The sequence below is a fragment of the Gigantopelta aegis genome, unplaced genomic scaffold (assembly GCF_016097555.1).
Source record: "Gigantopelta aegis isolate Gae_Host unplaced genomic scaffold, Gae_host_genome scaffold71, whole genome shotgun sequence".
Classification (NCBI taxonomy): Eukaryota; Metazoa; Mollusca; class Gastropoda; order Neomphalida; family Peltospiridae; genus Gigantopelta; species Gigantopelta aegis.
Genome location: NW_024537378.1, coordinates 133,904 through 155,905, shown reverse-complemented (window position 1 = coordinate 155,905; position 22,002 = coordinate 133,904). Strand labels below are relative to the sequence as shown.

At 34.9% G+C, this 22,002-nt stretch overlaps 2 protein-coding genes across 3 annotated transcripts; one reads left to right on the top strand and one right to left on the bottom strand.

Moving 5' to 3' along the window:
• Positions 1–1,392: 1,392 nt before the first annotated feature.
• Positions 1,393–19,039, bottom strand: LOC121367236. Of its 2 annotated transcripts, XM_041491346.1 has the most exons (6): positions 18,821–19,039; positions 13,905–14,051; positions 6,944–8,264; positions 6,249–6,476; positions 5,031–5,129; positions 1,393–4,643 (listed from the first exon to the last, which is right to left on the bottom strand). In XM_041491346.1, the coding sequence occupies exons 3-6, from the start codon at positions 7,649–7,651 to the stop codon at positions 3,027–3,029; spliced, it is 2,652 nt and encodes an 883-aa protein (XP_041347280.1). In that variant the 5' UTR covers positions 7,652–8,264; positions 13,905–14,051; positions 18,821–19,039; the 3' UTR covers positions 1,393–3,026. The 2 variants fall into 2 exon arrangements, with proteins under 2 accessions (XP_041347280.1, XP_041347279.1); XM_041491345.1 differs by lacking the exons at positions 13,905–14,051; positions 18,821–19,039 and adding an exon at positions 9,564–9,685.
• On the top strand, positions 9,940–13,174 carry LOC121367237 (piggyBac transposable element-derived protein 4-like). Its single transcript, XM_041491348.1, has one exon. The coding sequence runs from the start codon at positions 9,950–9,952 to the stop codon at positions 11,621–11,623; it is 1,674 nt and encodes a 557-aa protein (XP_041347282.1). The 5' UTR covers positions 9,940–9,949; the 3' UTR covers positions 11,624–13,174.
• Positions 19,040–22,002: the final 2,963 nt, after the last annotated feature.

Here is a 22,002-nt window from a genome sequence, read left to right as displayed (position 1 = left end):
AGTGACGTAATAAATATTCTGCATTTTTAATGCAATGTTCACAAGCACATCTTGACATATCTAAAAGATAACGCGTATATTTGACCATTTAGATAAAAAATGTTGGGACTTTTTCACCATAATAAAAGTAAGAAGGGACAGTTTCAGTTATTTGTGGCATGTCTGAAACCTTTTATAATGATAGGCATTTTATAATTAAATTATATCTTCGAACAGTAAATTTGCGCACCTAATAAGGAAAAAACAAATCTGGAAAAACAATCCCAGTTGGTTGGTCTCCCTGCTCCACCTAAAATATATCTTAGGTCCGCTTTTTAGTGATTTTCACCAGAAAGTCACTGACAAGTTTTCATGAAATAGGTTTAATGACATAATCAGTCAAACACTCTCTTTTCAAAGGCAACGACCCTTTGTTTTCTGGTTTGAATAAATTCTATAGTTAATGGATTGTACAAAAACAGACTTACCAATACTCACAACAAAGTAATCTTTAAGTATACCCAGTGCTTTGTGGTTACACAAAAAAGAACACGTGAAATTGTATAAGAAATATTTTATTAACAAATGTCTTTATACAACGACAAACACAGTAAACATTATCATTTACACTGAAAATAAGGTACAATGATTGTTTTGAGATATAAGCATGGTATTAGCAGTAGTACAAGAGGCAACGATAACATTATTAGTGACAGTGTTAGTCCAGTATTAATGTTTTATTAATAATAATAATAATTAGGATTATGTTAGCAGTCAAATTATGTTATTAGTAGTGATAATAGTGCAAGAACTTAGAAAAAGTTTAGTGGTGTTAATGTTAGTCTTAGCAGAGTTAATATTATTACTTGTATTAGTAGTGTTAGTAATAGCAGCATTAATAGTTTTAGTATTAGTGTCTATATTAATAGTATTAGTAAAATATTAAGTGTTAGTATTAGTGTTAGTAAAATATTAAGTGTTAGTATTAGTATTAGTAAAATATTAGTAGTGTTAGTTTCATTGATGTTTATATTAGTAGTGTTAGTAAAATATTAATAGTTAGTATTAGTAGTGTTAGTAAAATATTAATAGTAGTGTTAGTAAAATATTAGTAGTATTAGTAGTGTTAGTAAAATATTAATAGTAGTATTAGTAGTGTTAGTAAAATATTAATAGTTAGTATTAGTAGTGTTAGTAAAATATTAATAGTATTAGTAGTGTTAGTAAAATATTAATAGTTAGTATTAGTAGTGTTAGTAAAATATTAATAGTATAGTAGTAGTAAAATATTAGTAGTGTTAGTAAGTAAGTAAAATATTATTAGTTAGTATTAGTAGTTAATAAAATATTATTAGTAGTTAGTATTAGTAGTAGTTAGTAAAATATTACTAGTGTTAGTATTAGTAGTATTAGTAGTGTTAGTATTAGTAGTGTTAGTAAAATATTAGTAGTGTTAGTAAAATATTAGTAGTGTTAGTATCATTGATGTTTGTATTACTAGTGTTAACATAATAGTAAAATATTTGTGTTACCATTAGTAGACAGAATAAATATAGCAGTACTAATAGTATGTTATTAATAGTAATAGCAGTTATAACGGGTATTATTGTGGCATTATTAGTGAAGCATAGAGTAATCTTGATAACATTATCTAGATAACACTGACAGTCGAGACACTGTGGTGTCAGTCTCATTACAAAATCATGTAATATGCAGACATTGATTTACAGAACATTGAAAATACAGAAAATATATCAGTCTGGATAAAAAATCATGTCATATGTAGTGTAGCACACATAAGTCTAGAAAAAATTAAAAATCTAAACAGCAGTATAAATCTGGACACAAACTCATGTCTTGCGTAGTGAAGCATATATTAAATGAGAGAACACTAAATATACAGACAGCAGTATCAGTCTGGATACAAACACATATCATGTAGTATAGCGTACTATAATCTAGAAAATGTTAAATATATAGAAAGTGATATCAGTCTGGTCACAAAATCAAGTCATATGTAGTGTAGCATACACTGATCTAGAGAACACACAAATCTAGACTTTATCAGTCTGCATATAAAATATTATGTCATATCTAGTGTAGAATACATTAATCTAGAGAACATAAAAAATTCAGACCACTGTATCATTCTGGTTATAAAATGATGTCATGTAGTGAAGCATATATTACTCTAGAGAACATTAAAAATCCAGACAATATATCAGTCTGTTTAGAAAATCATGTCATATGTAGTGTAACACTGAGTAATCTAGACAACATTAATTATACAGAAAGTGGTATCACCATACAGAAAGTGGCATCAGCCTGGGTACATAGTCATGTCATATGTAATGTAGCATACATTAATCTAGAGAACATTACCAATACAAACAACATATCAGTCTGAATACAAAAGTCATGACATATGTAGTGTAGAGTACAGTGATCTAAAGAACCTGAAGGCTGCAGTCACCAGTAACAACACTGTAACACTGATTAGTAATGCAAAATACAGACACAACTGCACTTTTAGGAGAAAGAATTACAGGGATTTTAAATATTAAAAGGAATTTTTTTTTTACAAATTCAAATTGTAAAAATTTAATTTATTTACTTATCAACAACAGCTTAAATTCAATATGTTGAAGAAATGAAGACTGTTTAAGACAAAATCTGATTGCTCAGTGAGGTAACAAAACCAATGTCCTTTTTTTATCAGTACACTGTAGAAAAGTTATTTACAGAACAAAACAGAAGAGTATATAAAAAATATTTTTCAGTGGTAAGTATGCTAAAACAACACTGCACCTGCTTTCGAAACTTGCTTTTTTGTTAATAAACCATTGGTGAATCACGAGCCACAAAAAGTAGTTAAATTTACATATCAACAAGGTTATGGCAGAATATTTCATTCAATGGATACACAAAATGAATTGCTCATATATATTTCTGTCCATTTTTCCCAAGTGACAAAATGCAATTTGACTCAGTACATTGTAGAAGTTATTTACAGAACAAAACTGACAGTGCATGAGAAATCTTAAACACTATAATAAATAGGTTGCAGCAACATTGCATCTCTTTTGGAAACTTGCTTTTTTCTTAATGCACCATTGGTGTATCATGAACTGCAAATAGTGGTTAAATTTACCCATTGACATGGCTCTAGCAGAATATTTGATTCGTTGGATAAAGGAATTGAATTGTTCACATATTTCTGTGTTCATTTTTCTAAGTGACAAAATGCGTCTTGACTTGTATGTAACTGGACACTTGTGGCTAAACCCATGAAACACATCATGCCAAAATCTGGTGTTTTGCCAATAACCAGGTTCTCTGTTCAAACAATATTCCTCAAGCTGGCAACTGAAGTCATAGAAAAGTTCCTCAGGTGCCTTCTCCAAATACAAATATGCAGATGTAAAAGGATCTTTCCTGCCTTCAGATCCTGGAATCATGTGATATCCATAGCAATGTCCATAATGCTTGGGATCAAACCATAAAAATAAGTATGTTGTGCCCTTCCTCGAGACCTGAGGAAAAAGTTTGTTACACTTTTCTTCCTCTCTAGCAGGCTGATCATCATAGTTTTTTGAGGTAGCATGTTCATTCATACTGTATTTGGGAAGGTGCCCGAGTTGCTCACCTGTTGGATTAAAATAATATGCCCTGCCATATTTTTCTGGATTGCAAGTTCCAGGTTGAGGAACAGCAAAATCTGGTGCCTTATTTTTTCCATGAATGTCTTTTACTCTTAAAACCAAATATTCAATAAAATCCAGAACTTCGAGAAGTGATTCTCTATTATCTAAAGCAAAATGTACAATATCTCGAAGTTCTGGAGAAAATTGTCCAAGATCATTAACAAAATCACAATCTGAATCGACAGCATTTCTCAGAGATGTTATAATAAATGCTGTCAGAGTGAGATAACGATAAGGAATGAGGCTGGTGAGAGAGGAATTGCTGGATAAGACTGCAAAGACAATGGCCAATTTGAACTGAAGCAAGTTTGAATATTCTCCTAGAGAAAATCGCTTTACAATCTCCCTGCAATCCCTATCCACAGTCTCAACAAGTAGGTTTGTTCTATCCGTTTGGTCATTCCATGGCAGCTTCTGATCATCCTTTAGTAAACCCCTGTGATATTTGGACAAATAAAGCAAATGTTCCCTGCATTTAATGTTTGCAGCAATGTCTAAATCTCCTTGCTTATAATGAATAAAAGCTCTCTCATTTCTCCTATGACAGGGATCAACCTTAACATCTGTGGAAGGAATCTCAATAGGGGTAACTGAAGCATGTCGGAAATTAATTCCTATTTTTGTTCCATCACAAGCAAGGTATTTAGGTTCATATTTGCAGATATCACAGACCACCCTGAAATCTACTTTGAAATTAGAAGCCCATGAGAAGCACCAAGCAATAAACGTTTGTGGAGACATAAATTTAGCAGATAAAGAATACAGGCGCTGATACTGATTAGTCATCAGTGTACAATAGGCTGAAAAAGTTATGTTAGTGTTTAACACTCTATCCACAAAATCCCAACCAATTTCATCCCCAGCAGCTGTGTTCCTACTGAGGAAGTGCAGGCAGTGACTTGATCCATCATATGGCATGAGGCAATCATGGTTTCTCTGCAAACATTCACGAAATTTTACCTGAAAAGAAATTTCAAATGATTGGACTATGTAACATACAGTGCACTCTGTTAGAATCATTTTTAATCTGAATGACTGCTTGCTCTCAAATTAAAACAACAAACAAACAAACAAAAAACTGTATTCAGAAGTTCTGTCTAAACTAGTGTCACATACATCTGGATATGATATGTTCATTATGGGCCTGCTATACTTGAACAAAATAAATTATAAACTGTACAGAGAGAAATACAACTCTTCTCTTAATTTTTCACTAACTTCCATACCTTACATTATTTTTATTAGAAAATATATTTTGTTGTAGCCTACATGGTACAAAAAGATTTAACACAAAGAGAAACACATCTAAACTAATTTGGTATCTATCATGATTGTTAATGTACATACCTCGAACCGACAAGGACCATTTGTTGTATAAACAATGGTCTGGTATTTGACATCAGACAGAATACCCACAGGCATTGTATATGCATTGTAATAACCAGCCTGAAACAAAATTATTCAAAATAAAATGTGTAATATAAAAATAACAAGGGCTCACCATGTAGGCAGCAATTTTAGTGTTTTAAAAGAAAATCTGGATACCAAAACTAATTACTGCTAACCGTATTCTGTATATTTAAAATTATCCTAATTTCAAACATCTTCCTGAAGAATGCTAAAATGTTTGGAAAACTGACTAAAAGAAAACCATAACCAAACTAAACATACTGTAACTTTGGTGGATACATTTTAAAAAAGAACTGCTACGTTTATTAAACCACATTCAAACTGTGAAGGAGATTTAGTTTGTATTTCTTTAGTAGGTATGAAATAGCAATGTAGAATACATATAGTGCTATTTGATTTCTAATATAAGTGACAAATTTTGGTTGAATAAATTTGCAGCATTACAGTCCTGTAAAGAATATGTATACATAGCAACATACGTTCCTATTTCTTACGTGAAAACCATACATCTCAGAATATATCTGTGTACAGAATCTTATTCTACATACATGTACAGGGGTGCAGAAATGGAAAATATTTCACTAGCCATCTGGACCAGTAACAGTTAGAATCTACTAGCCCACCAGAATTTATACTCCTCCACCAACCTGTAGGACACTATGATGTTTACACTTCACTTCATACGATCATCCACAAAAGCCAGAACATTTTGACATTCATTTCTATTATATATTTAATACTGATAACAGTGCAAAAACTTACAAATAAAAAGAACCAAACTTAAAAGTAAAAATAGATCACCAATAAACAATGTCTTGATTATCGAAACTATATTGATCCGTAACAATTCGGTTATTACATACATATTAATTTGACTCCATATTTCGTAAGCAGTTGAAGACAGTTTGAAACTGTGGCATGGCTGATGCCGAGTTCAGGATTTGCCAAAACATAACTATATTACTTACACAATCAGTCAGAAAGAAAACAAAAACAAAAACAGATTGCACATCGGACTGGCAGATACATTTTTTAACTCATCCCTCAGAATTTTCACTCGCATTTGGCTAACGGGCGAGTACTTTCTGCACCCCTGATGTATTATCTTTCTACTTTTAGGAGTAATAACAGAGTCAACAAAGAAACTACACAAACCCCACAAAGACATGGTCCATAGATAGCAGGAGGATACAAGGAAAATGGCCCCGATCGGTCTCTCCACAGATTGCCCTCAAAATCTCTCTGCGCACCATTCAAGCCATCAAGCAAAGAAAGTCGATGTCTCATGGCTGCTTGTAGTACAGGATCACCTTCTTCCAGTGGTTGGTGGTTGCTCAGAGACTCAAACTGCCACAAACCAGATTCCTCATCAAAGAAATGTTTCTGTTGATTAAAGAGATATATGTATATTTAAAAAAAAAAATTGTTCCAGATTACCTACAAGAGTAAATTATATACACACATTTTATACCTGAGCATGAAAATATTAAGCACTCTACGTGGACACTTCATGGTCCAAAACAGCATGAACTCTTTTTATTACAAATATTATACGCACACTACTTCTTGTCAAAAAAACACAACTACTACTGCACGCCACTGACTCCACATATGCCTAAAGGTGAGCACTAACATGCTTATTTTAAAAAAGATTTGTCTTTTGTTATGTGTTTTAAGGGTATAGAATGAATAAAAAAACATAAATTAATTATTCATCTATGTTATTATTCTTTTCTTTTTCGCATTGGTATTGGCTTCACTTTCAAATTCAAGATCATGTCCTTTAATCCTGTTGGTAATACATGTCGAATTTACAAATGATAATAACCTGTCAGTTGTTCTATACAAACCTTATGTTCAGCAGATGTCTGGTCACATGCCACTGGATTTGGTATCAGGTCCTCTATATATGGATCTGAAGCAGGCACTTCTGGTGCAATTTCCTCATTCTCCAAGTCATTGTCATCCTCTTCATCTTCAAACATGTTGACCTCTTCAGCCTCAGATGACAGCCAAAGATGAGAGTTTTCTCTGAGTATTTTGAGATGGCAACACAAGTTATCATCTTTATGAAGATATCGATCTTGTCGTCTGGCACTTCCGTATCCAGCATCACAAGCTCCAGATTGACAAACAAATTTCCCATCAGTATAGTGGACAAAGCTGCAAGATGTGTGATCATCAGAGATGACAGAGAATTTCCTATTGTTATCCAACAAAGATATGCAGACAGCATCTTTTAAGTTTTCACTTCTAACTGCTTCAAGTAACTTGGCCTGAAGTTTGGTTGGTTCATGAAATGAAAAGTTATCATCAAATAAAGTACTTGATACATCTTCAATATTCTCCAGAAAGAACCTGATATGGCAGCAGCGGATATCCAAGTGATAGGCATTCTCGACATCCTCATATGGAATATCAACTGCTGCAATTTGTAGCAGTGTTCCATATAAATCACATGTGCACTGATATTCAAATAAGTCGCCATGCTTACTCCTGGACATGTGAGCAAACTTTTGACTGGAAAATTGGCCATTAGTCATGCTGACGTCATTCATGACTAAGACATCTAAATCAGCCTGATGAATTCTCCAAGCCAAAACACCAACTTCTATCAATGCCGTTTCAAAAGTTTCATAGGCTCATATGTTGGATATCCGGTTTGTTGTGTTATACTTTGGGTCAATGACACTCAGGTTTCTCAAAATATCATCAGCTGTCAGTGATCTTCTGGCACTGGTTGTGTTGAGCCTCCTTCTCTTTGCTGGAGTGTGGCCAATATCTGAAGTACCAGAATCCTGGCATGCAGTTGATGATACCTCTACAGGTGTATCTGGAAAGTACAATTTCCTCATGACTGCAAGCATGGCTTCTGATTTCACTTCTCGGTAGTAATAGAGAATAAGATTTCTTGCAGATGCTGGCTTGTATTTTTGTACACCCAGTGAAAGCATGCGACTGTAACCCACATGAGTTTCAATCCAGTGATGAAAATTTGGTAGAGCTGAAAGGACTGTGCACTGCTTATCCCATGTTAAACTATCACTTGTTAGATCCAGCAGACTTTGAAGTGTTGGTTCTTTTACTGAGGTGCCTTCATTCCTGAACAGTTGCAAGCTTCCTTCCCATTCAGAAACTTTATCATCAAAAATTCCAGATGCAATCATAAACCTAAACAAAAAATTCAGTGAAATATTTCATTCTTGTTACAACATAATTTTAATTTTATTGCAACTTTCACAATGATATACTGGAAAACTGATTTAATATTCTGTGTTACAACAACCTGCTTACTTTCAAATAACAAATGATGTAATTTTTTAATCAAACCATATGAACTAATGAAAATGTGACATAACAGTTTAAGCTTTTATCTGACATGTTGAATAAAACATTATTATTTTTTATTCCACGGGTCAGTATTGTGTTAATTATGACAATAAAATGATTGAATGGATATGTAATCAATATATGTACAATAAAATAACCATTATTCAGTAAAATAAACAAATGACACACATTTATACATTCAGCTTGATAATGAATACAATAAAAATCTAAACTGAAAACCCATTTAACAGAGTAAAAATGTTTGGTTTCGAAGGGTGTTCAATTTACTGATGTTTCAAGAAAAAGTCTTTATGTGATTAGAATAGAGGTGTAAAAGTTCTCTGAATCATCATGAAACTCTGAATATACCATTCGTCTTTCTTAAAGTCACAATCCCTAGTTTTTATCCATTTAAGCGGACACTTAGTATAATTATGTAATACATCTGAATAATGATTTTGTAAGAAAGAATAAGAGTGAATCAAGCTTCTGTGACGCTGCTATGAGGAGATACCCTCTATAAATAAAACTACAGTTTTCATAACTGTTACTTCTCAGAGGTACGTACCTTTTTAAAATATTGAAAAATGGATTTTGTTATTGCAAACACCAGGATAAGTAGAAACACTTCAGATGTTTGCAAATGGATATTCTAAACAATAAAGTAAGTTAGTGTCTGAGTTCAGTTACCAAAAACGGCTTTAGTAGTGAAAAACAGGTTGCATTGTTTAAAAACTAGGGAATGTGACTTTAAATTACATAAACACACACACAAACAGAGACAGAGAGAGACAGAGACAGAGACAGAGAGAGAGAGAGAGAGAGAGAGAGAGAGAGAGAGAGAGAGGGGGGGGGTTCAATGAAGAATATTATGAATCAGCTGGTATTGCATGTCAAAAGTTGAAAGACAATTATGTCAATATGTTCTTCATATGGGATGAATTTGTTGATCTCATGCATTGTAAGCAGATGCTCTTACAATGAGCTACATTTCGCTCTAGACACTACTGCTAACCAAATGTTGCTGTTGAATACATTGATAACCATTATGTTATGTTAATAAATGTGAGATAAATGAGGACAAATTGTCTCATGATGAACTTCTGGTCTGAACTAAATTCAAAAGTATACAAGATATACCTTCCAGAGCTTGGTAGTTTGCATTTGTGGGAATCCTTCCTAATGACGTGGAGTACAGTTCCAATAAGCTGGCTGTTCGTCTCTGTCATAGTGGATTCTTGCTGTTGGACCAAGGCCATTAAAACTCTTTTCATTCGGCATACGCACTCATGCGTAATACTACTTTTCATTCGGGATACGCATACATGTGTAGTTTGGGAATTCCTTGGGATGTCCCTTATCTATTTATATCCACGGAAGTTATCCCACAATTCCACGCGGTAGGTAATAGAGCACACTTCCTTCCGGCTTACCGCCATTTTTAAACTGAGAAAAGTATTGTTTTGTTGGTAGATATCGTAGTTTTTATCGAATTTTTTCGCGATTTTTTTGTTTCAAAAACTGTCATGGCGGATGCATCTAGTGACGGGAGTGACATTGAAGCAGAAAACGATTATGTAGGCGATAGTTTTACTGTAATAGACGCAAATGAAGAGTGGATACACGAGATGTTTGAATCTGATACCGACGGCGATGAAGAAAACTGCGATTTTGATGGTTTCCACGAGGAATGGATTTACGAGGAATTTTCTCAGAGGGCAAAAGCAAACCTATTCAGAAAGAGGGCGGGTCTGCTTTGTGTCCATCCAGAAGAAGCCGGTGCACTGGATTATTTTGAACTTTTTTGGGACTTGAACATGTGGCAACACATTGTGACCGAGACAAACATTTATGCCGAACAAGAACGAGACAAAAATCCCCCACCAACCTACGCCCCTCATTATAGACCAACAGACATTCCGGAAATGAAATCATTCATTGGATTGTGTTTTGGGATGGGAATACTGAGGTTGCCTGCCAGAAATGACTATTGGCGTGTTGGAAAGTTTTTGTTCAAAACAAATTACAACCACATCATGCCAAGGGATACTTTTAACTTGTTGTGGCGTTATCTGCATCTACAGAATAATGAAGAATTGGGACCCCAAGGAGATAGAAATGCCGACAAACTTTTCAAGATCAGATGGTTTGTAAACTATCTGAATGAAAAATTCCAGTCTGTTTACATGCCATACGGACAGTTTTCTTTGGACGAGAGTATGGTCAAATTCAAAGGCAGATTGGGATTTCGACAGTACATGCCTGCAAAACCCATCAAATGGGGAGTGAAAATTTGGTCGGTGTGCGAAGCAGACACTGGTTATTTGTACAACTTCCAAATTTATACCGGAAAAGATAACGGAGTCCAGGAGAAAGGTCTGTCACACCGTGTTGTCATGGATTTGTGCACGCCATTGTTTGGAACTAACGCTTGTATTTACATGGACAACTACTATACAGGAATTGAACTGTTTCACGATTTGCATGTACATGGAATCCATGCTTGCGGAACAGTCAGGGCAAACCGAAAAGGACTACCAAACAGACTTTTGCCGAAGAATACAAAGCTTCAAAAGCATGAATTCAAGTTAGCTCAGAAAGATGAACTGACATACTGCATTTGGCAAGATACCAAACCTGTTCTCTTCCTTTCAAATTTTCATTCTCCGGATGATACTGGAATCGTATCCAGAAGAAACAACGTCCGCCAAAAAGTGAACGTCACAACGCCATCACTCATCAGTGACTACCAGATGAATATGGGAGGTGTAGATCGCATGGACCAGATGATTCACTACTACATGATAAATCATCGATCTCACAAGTGGTGGAGGCGTATATTTTTCAGCCTGGCCATGTCATGTGCACATAATGCATACATATGTGCCAAGGATGAACATCCGATACCATCGATGAATCGCTGGCCCAACTTCCAGGATTTTATCGAAGACTTATCTGAGGAACTTATTGGTAACAGCAGGGCAAAAAAGGCTGTCAAAGTGTGTAACATTGAAAGGCCAGTGCTAGAACACAAGGTTGAAAAAATTTTCACAAAAAGAAAAGTGTGTCGAGAGTGTTCATTAGCGGCATCAGGAAAGGGGCAGAGGCCAGGAGCTACAAATTTTGGATGTGTGCAATGTCAGATTCCTGTGCATGTTGAATGCCAGTCCAAGCACATTATGAGATGTTACAGTGCCTGAACTGCTGTCAAAACATTTGTGTACATATCAAGTGACAAACCTGTATATATTTTCATGTGAATACTCGCCTGAACTTTTTTTCTTTCTTCTTTTTTTTGACAATTCCATGGATTATTGCAGTGTAAATAGTGTGTATGTGCTCTTGGAAAATCAACCTGGATACATGTTTTGATCAGTAAGTGTATAATAAATTATTTGTCTTACCATGAATGAATTCAGTGAAGTTTTATTATTTTGGATCATAATGATGTGATGTGAATCGTTTGCTTGCAGTATAGGCACTTTTGACACGTCGACTTGAATTTATTATAACTCCATTATTTATTGGTGTATCTTAGATATTTTTACATCATAATGTAGATAATTGAATTGCCTATAATTAATACACTGACAAATCACCTCTTTTAGCATGTTTTCATTCAGATATTTTGACATCAACACAATTTTAATTTTTTTTACTACCATATTATGGTATATAATATATATAATAAAATATAAATATTGCATAAAATTTATAATAAAGTACACAGTTATAAAGGGCATTCAATTCCAAACAAAATGGTATTTTCATTTATATATATAACTTGATAAATAAATATTTTATGGCAATTTATAGTAAACAGCGAATTCCCACATGCATTTCCAGAAATTCCAGAAATTCTCAGATATTGGAGGTCACATTCACATGTGGGTTGCAGAATGAAAAGAGTTAAGTTCATATGAGACTTCAAAACACCAGTCTTGTTTTCCACCATAATGCTGTGAAATCTCTGGCCAAATTCTTTCTGAGGTTTAACTTTTATGAAATCTAATAACACTGTAGTCTGCTTGCTAATCTTGTAGCTTGTTTGGCAAGCAACCATCATATTTGACACAAATGTGTGGTCTGAGAGTATCTGAACTCACTTATTTTCATAGATTTTTGAGCACAGTCCAATCCAACATATTAAAGAAATAAACAAAAAAGCTTCATCAACTCTCCATCCATTCCCCAGCATCATAAACAGAGTCACTGCATTATGTACCACGCAACTTTCATATCCATATTATGTTCTCCATGAAGAAATAATAAATGATTATTAATATATTGATCAAATCTTTATGATAACTAAGTACTTTATTTCTAAAGAAGATTATGACAATTCAGATCAGATTTAATCACACACAAAAAAAGTAAACCAACATTCTACTTTATAATAAATAGCAGATGAAAAAGAAAAGTTGTTATTTCAGCAATAAGGAAGAAATATTAATTAGTATAGTACACACCTCTACCACATACGATCGAGACAATAAAAGAAAGGTAAGAAAAGCTACTAAATGGAAAGAATACATGTATATACAATGTGCAGTCATGTATTTTTTTTAAATGCACAGAGACACATAATTTTAAAACATTTTAAAATATATATATATACTAGTATATATATATATATAAGAGTAGATTCTTTTTTCAGTGAAGCATGACACCCAAAAAAGACTATCTTTTTGAAATGAAGAATACGCACACACCACAAGCCAAAGTATAATACTGCTTACCTTTTCAATGAAGCTGGCAAAAAAGGTACATGAACAATTAATTTATTGCATTTTAGCAGCACTTGGATATTTACTGTAAATTAAAATTCCATCATTGGTACAGTAATTACTGCTGGTAATTGTAAATATTTTGCAATTATTTGTTCAATTAATTACAATACTAATTGGTGGAATATTTACAATAGCTTTCATTTCAAACTGTAATTGTTTAAAAATCAGCACTAAAAACCTGAAATAGAATAAAACACTCCATAATGTTGTTACACTACTCAAAGAAGCTAAAGAAAGTTCTACTCAACACTGACCATACACAATCAAATGTCATTATCTCAATGCCGAAGACGCCAAAAGAAACCACTCAAGATAAAGAGAGGTTGAAATAACAAAGTTTATTTGTTATTTCTGTGGTATCAATTACACAGTAACGAGAACTAGTTTTTGCAGTCTACAAGTCAAGTCAAATTAAAGAAGTTTAATGTCCATATTCAGAACAAGTTCGCACCCTACCAAACTATTGGCATTAAATACTGGTTAAAGTATACTACTCAAATGATAATTTTTTCATTATTTTCTGAAAATACATTACATAAACTGGAACCTAATGTGACACTAATAAAATGGGAACACATAAAAAACATAAATGAATTGAAGTGACATTTAATAGAGGTGGCCTCTCAAACAGGTTTGACTACACTTATTATGCATAACTAAATATATACATGTAAATACATTTAATAGTTACCAATGTTTTGTGCTTTTCTTTTTTCCTCAAGTCTTTCCTTGATCTTCTTTTGGTGTTGTTCAATGTCAGTGGCATTGAAGACTTGAAGATGGACAATGTTATGTGTGTGCTAACTGCCACCAACCGACTTCCGTATTATATTAAGGCCTGTTAAATCAATACAAATAATCATTACCAAGTGAAACATCCCCACGAATATAGCAAATTGAAAACTGGTAGTGTTAATTAAGGCAATGCCTGTTTGGACCTATGTTTTGGGTCCTTAATGTGCATCCATTTTTGCTTTGACTGAGTCCATACAAAACTCAATAGAAACCCATTTACTTTTCACATCTGAAAACAATTTCAACACTAGACACCTGGGTGTGCCTCTTTGTAAAATCTACACCAAAGGATTAAATTGAATGCCACACATATCTCATTTCTTTATTTTAAATAAAAGAAAAATAAAAAATAATAAAGAAAATATTATTGCGAATGTTTGCAATTAAAAAAGCATCGGACTAGCAAACCACATTACTTTGTGATGTGATACCGCTTATTTCACTTTATAGTAAATCTAAACCAAAGCTCGAAATTGACTGGAGGCAGGAAGCAAATGCTGCTCAAAATGCACAGTATGCTTTCTGATACTGTAATCAGTCTGACAAGCTGTTTTTGCCTTCCATCTTAATTTTGAGAGTATTCTAGAAATATCCACAATTCTTCCATTTTCAGGATTAATAATATAAATGTTTTATCTACATGTATGTAAGTTAGTCTTAAGTGACGGCTGAAAAAGGTTACACTATAATTTTAATAAGGACTTTAATTTTGACACTGATTTCTACAACTGCTTCTCAGGTTATAGCATTCGTCTCCAGATTAAAATTTGAGAAGCAAAGCTGCTGTTTTGTGTTAGCACTGGGTGGGAGAAAAATTCCTGACGTACTTGGTTTTGGTGAATCTTCAGTTTTCTTTGATTTTGTACATTTTCTTTTCTGCAATCCTTCCTTGTTTTGTTTGTTCTTTTGATGTTCCCTGATATCTTCCAAAACCAAATCTTCCGTGATGGCTTTACCACTGACCACAGCACTGAGTACTTTCCTCTTCTTAGTAGGTTTTGGTTTTCTTGTGATCACTTCTTCTGCAGTTGTGAAACACGTCTTGCATTTTGATGAATTGTCTTCACAGTTGACAGTTGCCCTGGTTTGTGATTCATTTTCTGACTCCATGCTGTTGCTTAAAACAGCTGAAGGCAGGAATGTTGAAGGCTGTATAACGTTTCTATCAAATGGATAAATCCCGGTCTTTCTGAACGATGACTGCAGGTTGGCGGGTGTGAGTGCTGCACAGTAAGCTTTGCAGACAGTCTCACAAAGGGAATGTCTGTCAATACCCGATGTTGCATGTTCGCGTATGTAGGTATGTCTCATGCCATTGTAAATGCGTTCGAACGGGCCGAAACATCCCACATCCATTGGTTGAAGAACATGCGATGTGTGAGCAGGTAATACAAAAATAGTATGTGCCTCTCTCGTGCCCACTGGATCAGGGAAACATTTATGTGTGACGTGTGACCATCATAAAGAATTAAGACAGGCTTGTCAGAAGATGCTGCTCGAACATACTTTGAAAAATGTTATTTAAGACAATTTGGGGAAAATCTTATGTTGTTTTTGACGTTACCTTGTTTTGGACATATTTTAATTAAGGGTTTTTCTCATAAGCTAAAATTTGCCACAGTTATGGGCAAATTTAGAATTGATATTCAATAAATTATGTATGTATTTTATATAATTATAAATAAATTTTATATTTAATAAAAAAAATAAAAATGATATTCCTTTAAAAATTATGTACCGTTGTTTTAGGAGTTTGATTTTTTTTTTTTTTTTAAAGGCCGTGATCAACCGACCAAATGTAAATTACAGACAATACAATCACCAGTCTTTAGAAAATGCATATGAGGCGGTTAAAACTCAGGGAATGCCGATTAAAAAAGCAGCTAGGATTTGTTCAGTGCCATACTCCACCTCTTCTTCTTTTAGTACAGATGCTTTTACGTCTGTCAGAAATAGAGCTGAAAAGCAACCTATTAACTTTTCATCTGAAAATGTTGAAGTATACAACAGGCACTTCTCTTTGGAGGAGTTGCAGGACGCTCTACGTAGAGCCCATGATACTTCGGTAGGACCAGATGAAATACATTATCAACTCTTAAAACACTTACCTGAATCATCCTTAATGGTTCTATTAAATATCTTTAACAAAATCTGGATTTCGGGTGACTTTCCTTCTGATTGGAGAAAAGCCATTGTCATTCCTATTCCTAAGCCTGGTAAGGATCCAACAAATCCAACCAGTTATCGGCCTATTGCTTTGACAAGTTGCATTTGTAAAACCATGGAAAGAATGATCAACCGTAGACTTGTCTGGTATCTCGAGTCCCACAAATTGCTTACTAACGTGCAATGTGGGTTCAGGCCTAGACGTAGCACGGTCGATCATCTTGTTAGATTTGAAACGTTTTGTAGGGATGCTTTTATCCATAACCAGCATTTAGTATCGGTCTTTTTTGACCTCGAGAAAGCTTATGATACCACGTGGAAGTATGGGATTTTGAAAGACCTCCATGGCATGGGCCTAAGAGGCCGTATGCCTGGCTTTATCTCAAATTTCTTACAGAATAGGTCTTTCAAGGTACGAGTGGGATCTACGTTATCCGATTCTCACTCCCAAGAGATGGGTGTGCCTCAAGGTAGCATCCTGTCAGTAACTTTATTTTCCGTGAAAATTAACAGCATCATCCAGTGTTTAAAACCTGGCGTTGATAGCTCGTTATATGTCGACGATTTTCAGATTTGCTACAGGTCGTCCAGTATGAGTATCATTGAACGTCAGTTGCAGCTTTGTTTGAATAAACTTCAACAATGGGCAACTGACAATGGATTTCGATTCTCAAAGTCAAAAACAGTCTGTATGCATATCTGCCAGAAAAGAGGTCACCATTTAGATCCACAGCTGTTTCTGGACAAAACTCCGGTTCCAGTTGTGGAGGAGACCAAATTTCTGGGGGTTATTTTTGACAGGAGGCTATCTTTTGTTCCTCATTTACAGTATGTAAAAAAGAAGGGCTTAAAGGCCCTCAATATCTTAAAGGTTATTGGTAAGACTGAATGGGGAGCAGATCGAAAGGTTATGCTCCGACTTTATAGATCTTTAGTTCGGTCTAAACTTGATTATGGGTGCATTGTGTATGGGTCAGCACGTAAGTCTTACTTGCAAATGCTAGATCCTATACACAACCAGGGACTTAGGCTTTGTCTTGGTGCTTTCAAAACATCTCCTGTGGAGAGCTTGTACGTCGATGCACACGAACCTAGTTTGGGTGCTAGACGTGCAAAGCTTTCTCTGCAGTATGCTACAAAGATTAAATCAATGCCAAAACATCCTGCACACAATGCGGTGTTTGATAATAAATATATGAAGTTATTTGATGCGAAACCGAATGCGATTCGAACATTTGGTCTTCGCATTAAGCAGTTTTTATCAGTTTCCAACATTGATTTAACAGACATTTTGGAAACGCCTTCATATTTTATTTTGCCACCTTGGTGTATCAAACCACCAAAAATTGTATTCGATCTTGTGCATCTAAAAAAAGATCGCACAGATGCAGTTATTTATAAACAACATTTCATGGAAATCCAAGAAAGGTACTGTGATTACATTCCTGTTTACACAGACGGATCACGGGATGGGAATTCGGTGGCTTGTGCTACAGTGTTTCCATTAGACACAATAATTTCCATGAGATTGCCCGATTCAGCATCAATCTTTACTGCTGAAATTTGGGCAATCATTAAAGCCCTGGAACAGATTAAGGATTCATATGCATCCAAGTATATTATTTTTACAGACTCACTTTCGTGTCTTCAAGCTCTACAGTACATGAAATTGGAGCACCCCTTAGTTGGGATGGTGATACGAAAGTGTGTCTTTTTATCAATTGCCAATAAAGATGTTATACTGTGTTGGGTACCCAGCCATGTTGGCATTAGGGGTAACGAAAAGGCAGATGTTGCTGCCAAGTCTGCTTTGAACTTGCCCCGTGTCCATGTTGGTGTCCCCTACAGTGATTTTAAATTTCATATTAACCAATATATCTTTTCGACTTGGCAAGATGATTGGGACGATGCGGTTGCGAATAAGCTTCATTCTGTCAAGGCAGTCCTAGGAGAGTGGCAGTCATCCTACAGGCGATGCAGGAAGGATGAAGTAGTCTTATGCCGTGCCCGCATCGGCCATACATATTTGACGCATTCATTTATTTTAAAGAAGGACCCTCCTCCTCAGTGTGAACACTGTCAGTGTACACTGACTGTGCGGCACATTTTGGTGGAGTGTGATCATCTCAAGCCGACAAGAAATGATATATTTGGCAACAGAAATGTTTTGGAATCGTTTAAATTCCATCCAATGTTAATTGTAAAGTTTTTAAAACACTTTGACTTCTATACAAAAATTTAAGATATACTTAACTTGATTTTATATATTGTATTATACTTTCCCCCCACAGCTCCTTACACTGTGGTTTTACATGAGTCTATATAAATATGTTCATATACTTACCATTTGTGACACCCAATAGCCGATATGTATTTTTGTGCTGGGGTGTCGTTAAACAAACATTCAATCAATCAATCAATCAATCAACCAAATTGTCTTCCATATATTTTTATGGTTGCATGAGTATCACGTGGTATATCACGTGACTTTTGACAGATGTGACGTCAGTGTAGCAGCCGACAAGTTTACAACATTTTTTGACAACTAGATATTGCTCCGTAAAGCATTTTCTTCATACCAAATATGTACATTAGTGAAAACTGATAAAATATACTATGGTTGTAGATATTTGAGTTAAAACTTACCATTGGAAACTTGACACGCAGCATTTTTCTCTCGGAACAAAAAGTGACTCCCGTGTTAGTTTTCGTTCTTGTGGTGACGTCAATGCTCGCGCATTCTCGCACTATTGCAATTACAAATGAGCGATCAAAAACGCGTGTCGATCGAAAACGTGTGACGGTACGATAATTGCATATTGTATGCCAGGCTTTGTTCAAAATAAATTATACACGGGAAGTGGTTTATAGTGTGATCGTTTGTAATTATTTTCCCCATCATATCGTAAAGAAAACCGAAAATGTCCGAAGTCTGTGTCGTGGCGTATTCGTGTTTAAATTTAAACCAAAAATAAATACAAACTACTGACATGTTTTGCCTCATTGCATATTTATTTATTTTATACCAGCAATTAATTGTTGTGTGTGTGTGTGTGTGAGTGAAACAAAAACAGAATTTGTTTAACACTGAAACGGAAAAAAACCGGAATTTGTAACATTATGAAACGGAAAAGGGAAAAATCTGAAACGGAAAATCAGTGCCTCTAATAAAGCATTGCTTTGTGCCCTGATTTGAATCTGAAAATAAAAAAATTATTTGTAGAAACAAATTTTTTAAATTCCAGGAATTTCCAGGTTGACTGATTTTTCCAGTTTTAAGCACTTTCCAGGAGGAATATATTTTTAAGTACTTTCCAGGATGCGCGAAAACCCTAATAAATGCAATTATAAATCAAGTTTCATTGCTCTAGAACTTAAGTTTGTGAGAAACAAACCTAGACACAAAAATTTAATGTTGAGCCAAATACAAAGCATTTTAATTAAATCAGCTAGTGCTAGTTGCTATGTTTTAACATCTTCAAATGCTTATCAAACAATTCACATGGTGTTTCCACTGTTTAACAGCTGATGTCAATAGATCAATAATGGGCACTCAGAAATAGTTACACAATGATAGACTACATTTTAATAAATACATAGGAAAGTTAAGCCCCTAACCAAGATTTTTTGTTTGTTCAGTCGCCAACTACACTTAACCTGGTAAAATTAAACTGGACAACCATTATGTGTTTCCTCTAGCACTAAGTTTGATGGGGGTGTATGTACAAAAGGATTTGATTTCAGACAAACAACTGTTATAACAATTTAGGAAGATCGAACTACGTTTTTGCCCGATTCTTTTGGCAACTAACTGTAGCGTTCAAATTCACGTCGCGTTACTACATGTAAATATATTACAGAACTATAGAACTAACGTGTAAAAGCAAGAGTGCGTGACAAAGGCGCGCTAAATAGTTTTGAATGTTTCCTAATTGCCTGCAGTCGTAAACCATTCACGCTAAATAACTGCAAAATAACCAAAAATAACCTAAAAGTGGACAAATTTGAATTGCATTGTCGGTGCAATATGAATTATAAATATTAAACAAATTAAATTTAAAGTGTAGGTTTTCTAAAATAAATATATACTCTATATGATGAAGTGTTAGATCTGTTTGTACAACTTCCACAAGACGACGAAACAGCAGAATCTAGCGTAGTGTCAGAATTTACGAACGCCATCTTTATCGTGAACAAGATGAACTCATGAATATTAATGACGTCTGTAATTACAACTGCGTCTGCGCAAAAATAAACATTTATAAGAAATTATTTAATTGGATCCAACCATTTGGTACTGGAATATAGTGTGTACACGCAACTTTAATTCCAGTCCGTCATTACTAGATATTCAAATGACGTAAGAATATGTGGCGCGGTGTTTTTTTTTTAATAGAAATGACGTCAAACTCGAATGTCGTCAGTTTGGATGTCCTTACATCAAAATAAAGTTATGCCTAACGTTTTTTGTTTTCTGAATGCTGGACAGCTTTCAGTGTCAAATTGCCATTGAAATGTTTTTATTCGATGACTATGAATGCATACGTCAATCATGGAGTGTCACCCAAGTACGTTTGCTTAAATGTCAATAAACCTAGTGCCGAGACCTCCACTAATTTACATCTAATTTGCAAAGTTATCAAATTCTTAAAGTATGTGATCTGAAAAATATCACATACTTTGATTGCACTGAAAATGTAAGATATTATATGATAAAAATATATATACATATAAAACGTGATGGGGATAACAAAAAAGTGTGATTGGGGGCCACTGCACACATGCGACCTCCCTCCCCCCCCCCCCCCCCCCCCCCCCCCCCACACCGACCAATATCATTATGGGCGCCCGAAGCGGGTGGCAAGGGAGGCACTTGCACCCTCCTGGATTTAGATCTGAAATAAAAATTGTTTTACTTATATTCGTCAGTTGAAGTATATGCTAGATTTATATATTTAAAATATTGGCATTTACCAAAATGTGCCATGATGAATTTTACTTGTAGAAAGCAGGAAATTGCATTTTAAAATATACAGTTTTAAAAACTTTACGTGGAAAGATGCCCGGATATCGAGTCCCCATAGAAATGACGTAAATGCGCCACCAAAGACGTCAAACCAGAGTTCAGTTTTATTTCAATACAAATACCATATATTTTTCAATTTCCCCGGTTGAGCGTGTCCCGAACCTCCGTACAAAATTTCAACCAGTCAGCCCCCTCCCCAAATGTTCACTAGCTCTCGCCATGCCTACATATGCCTGACCATGCATATGCTTTAATATTAAGTGCCAACATGTCTTGCCCCCCTCTGAAAAAAAATCTTCAGACGCCCATGGGGTGGGGTGACGGCGCAAACATATTAGTAGCTTAGAGGCGCCAAATACTCAAATACGTCTCTGAGTGCCAATGCCTCATACACTTACAATTCATATCGCAATTTCACACACACACACACACATATATACTTATGTGAGTGAGGAAGAGCAAACAAAAAGTAATATGTGCATTAAAAATAGTTTTTACCCCCCTCCCCCCCAAAAAAAAAAACCCAAAACACAAAACAAAACAAAAAAGCAAACATGCATGCATGCATTTCATTCAGTATCAGTGGGTCAAGTACATCTATGGGCCGGTGTAGCATTTAATTTGCACTCCTCTAGAATATGCTTTCCAGTCATTATAATACGTATAATCTGAACTCCTCCAGTTACTACTACAGTATTTGACCGGAAATTAGCCCATGTCTTTGAATAAGCCCCCCTCCGTTTTGATAGCATTTAAGAAATTAGGCCCTCATTCGTAAATAAGCCCACCCTCAACTTCGTCA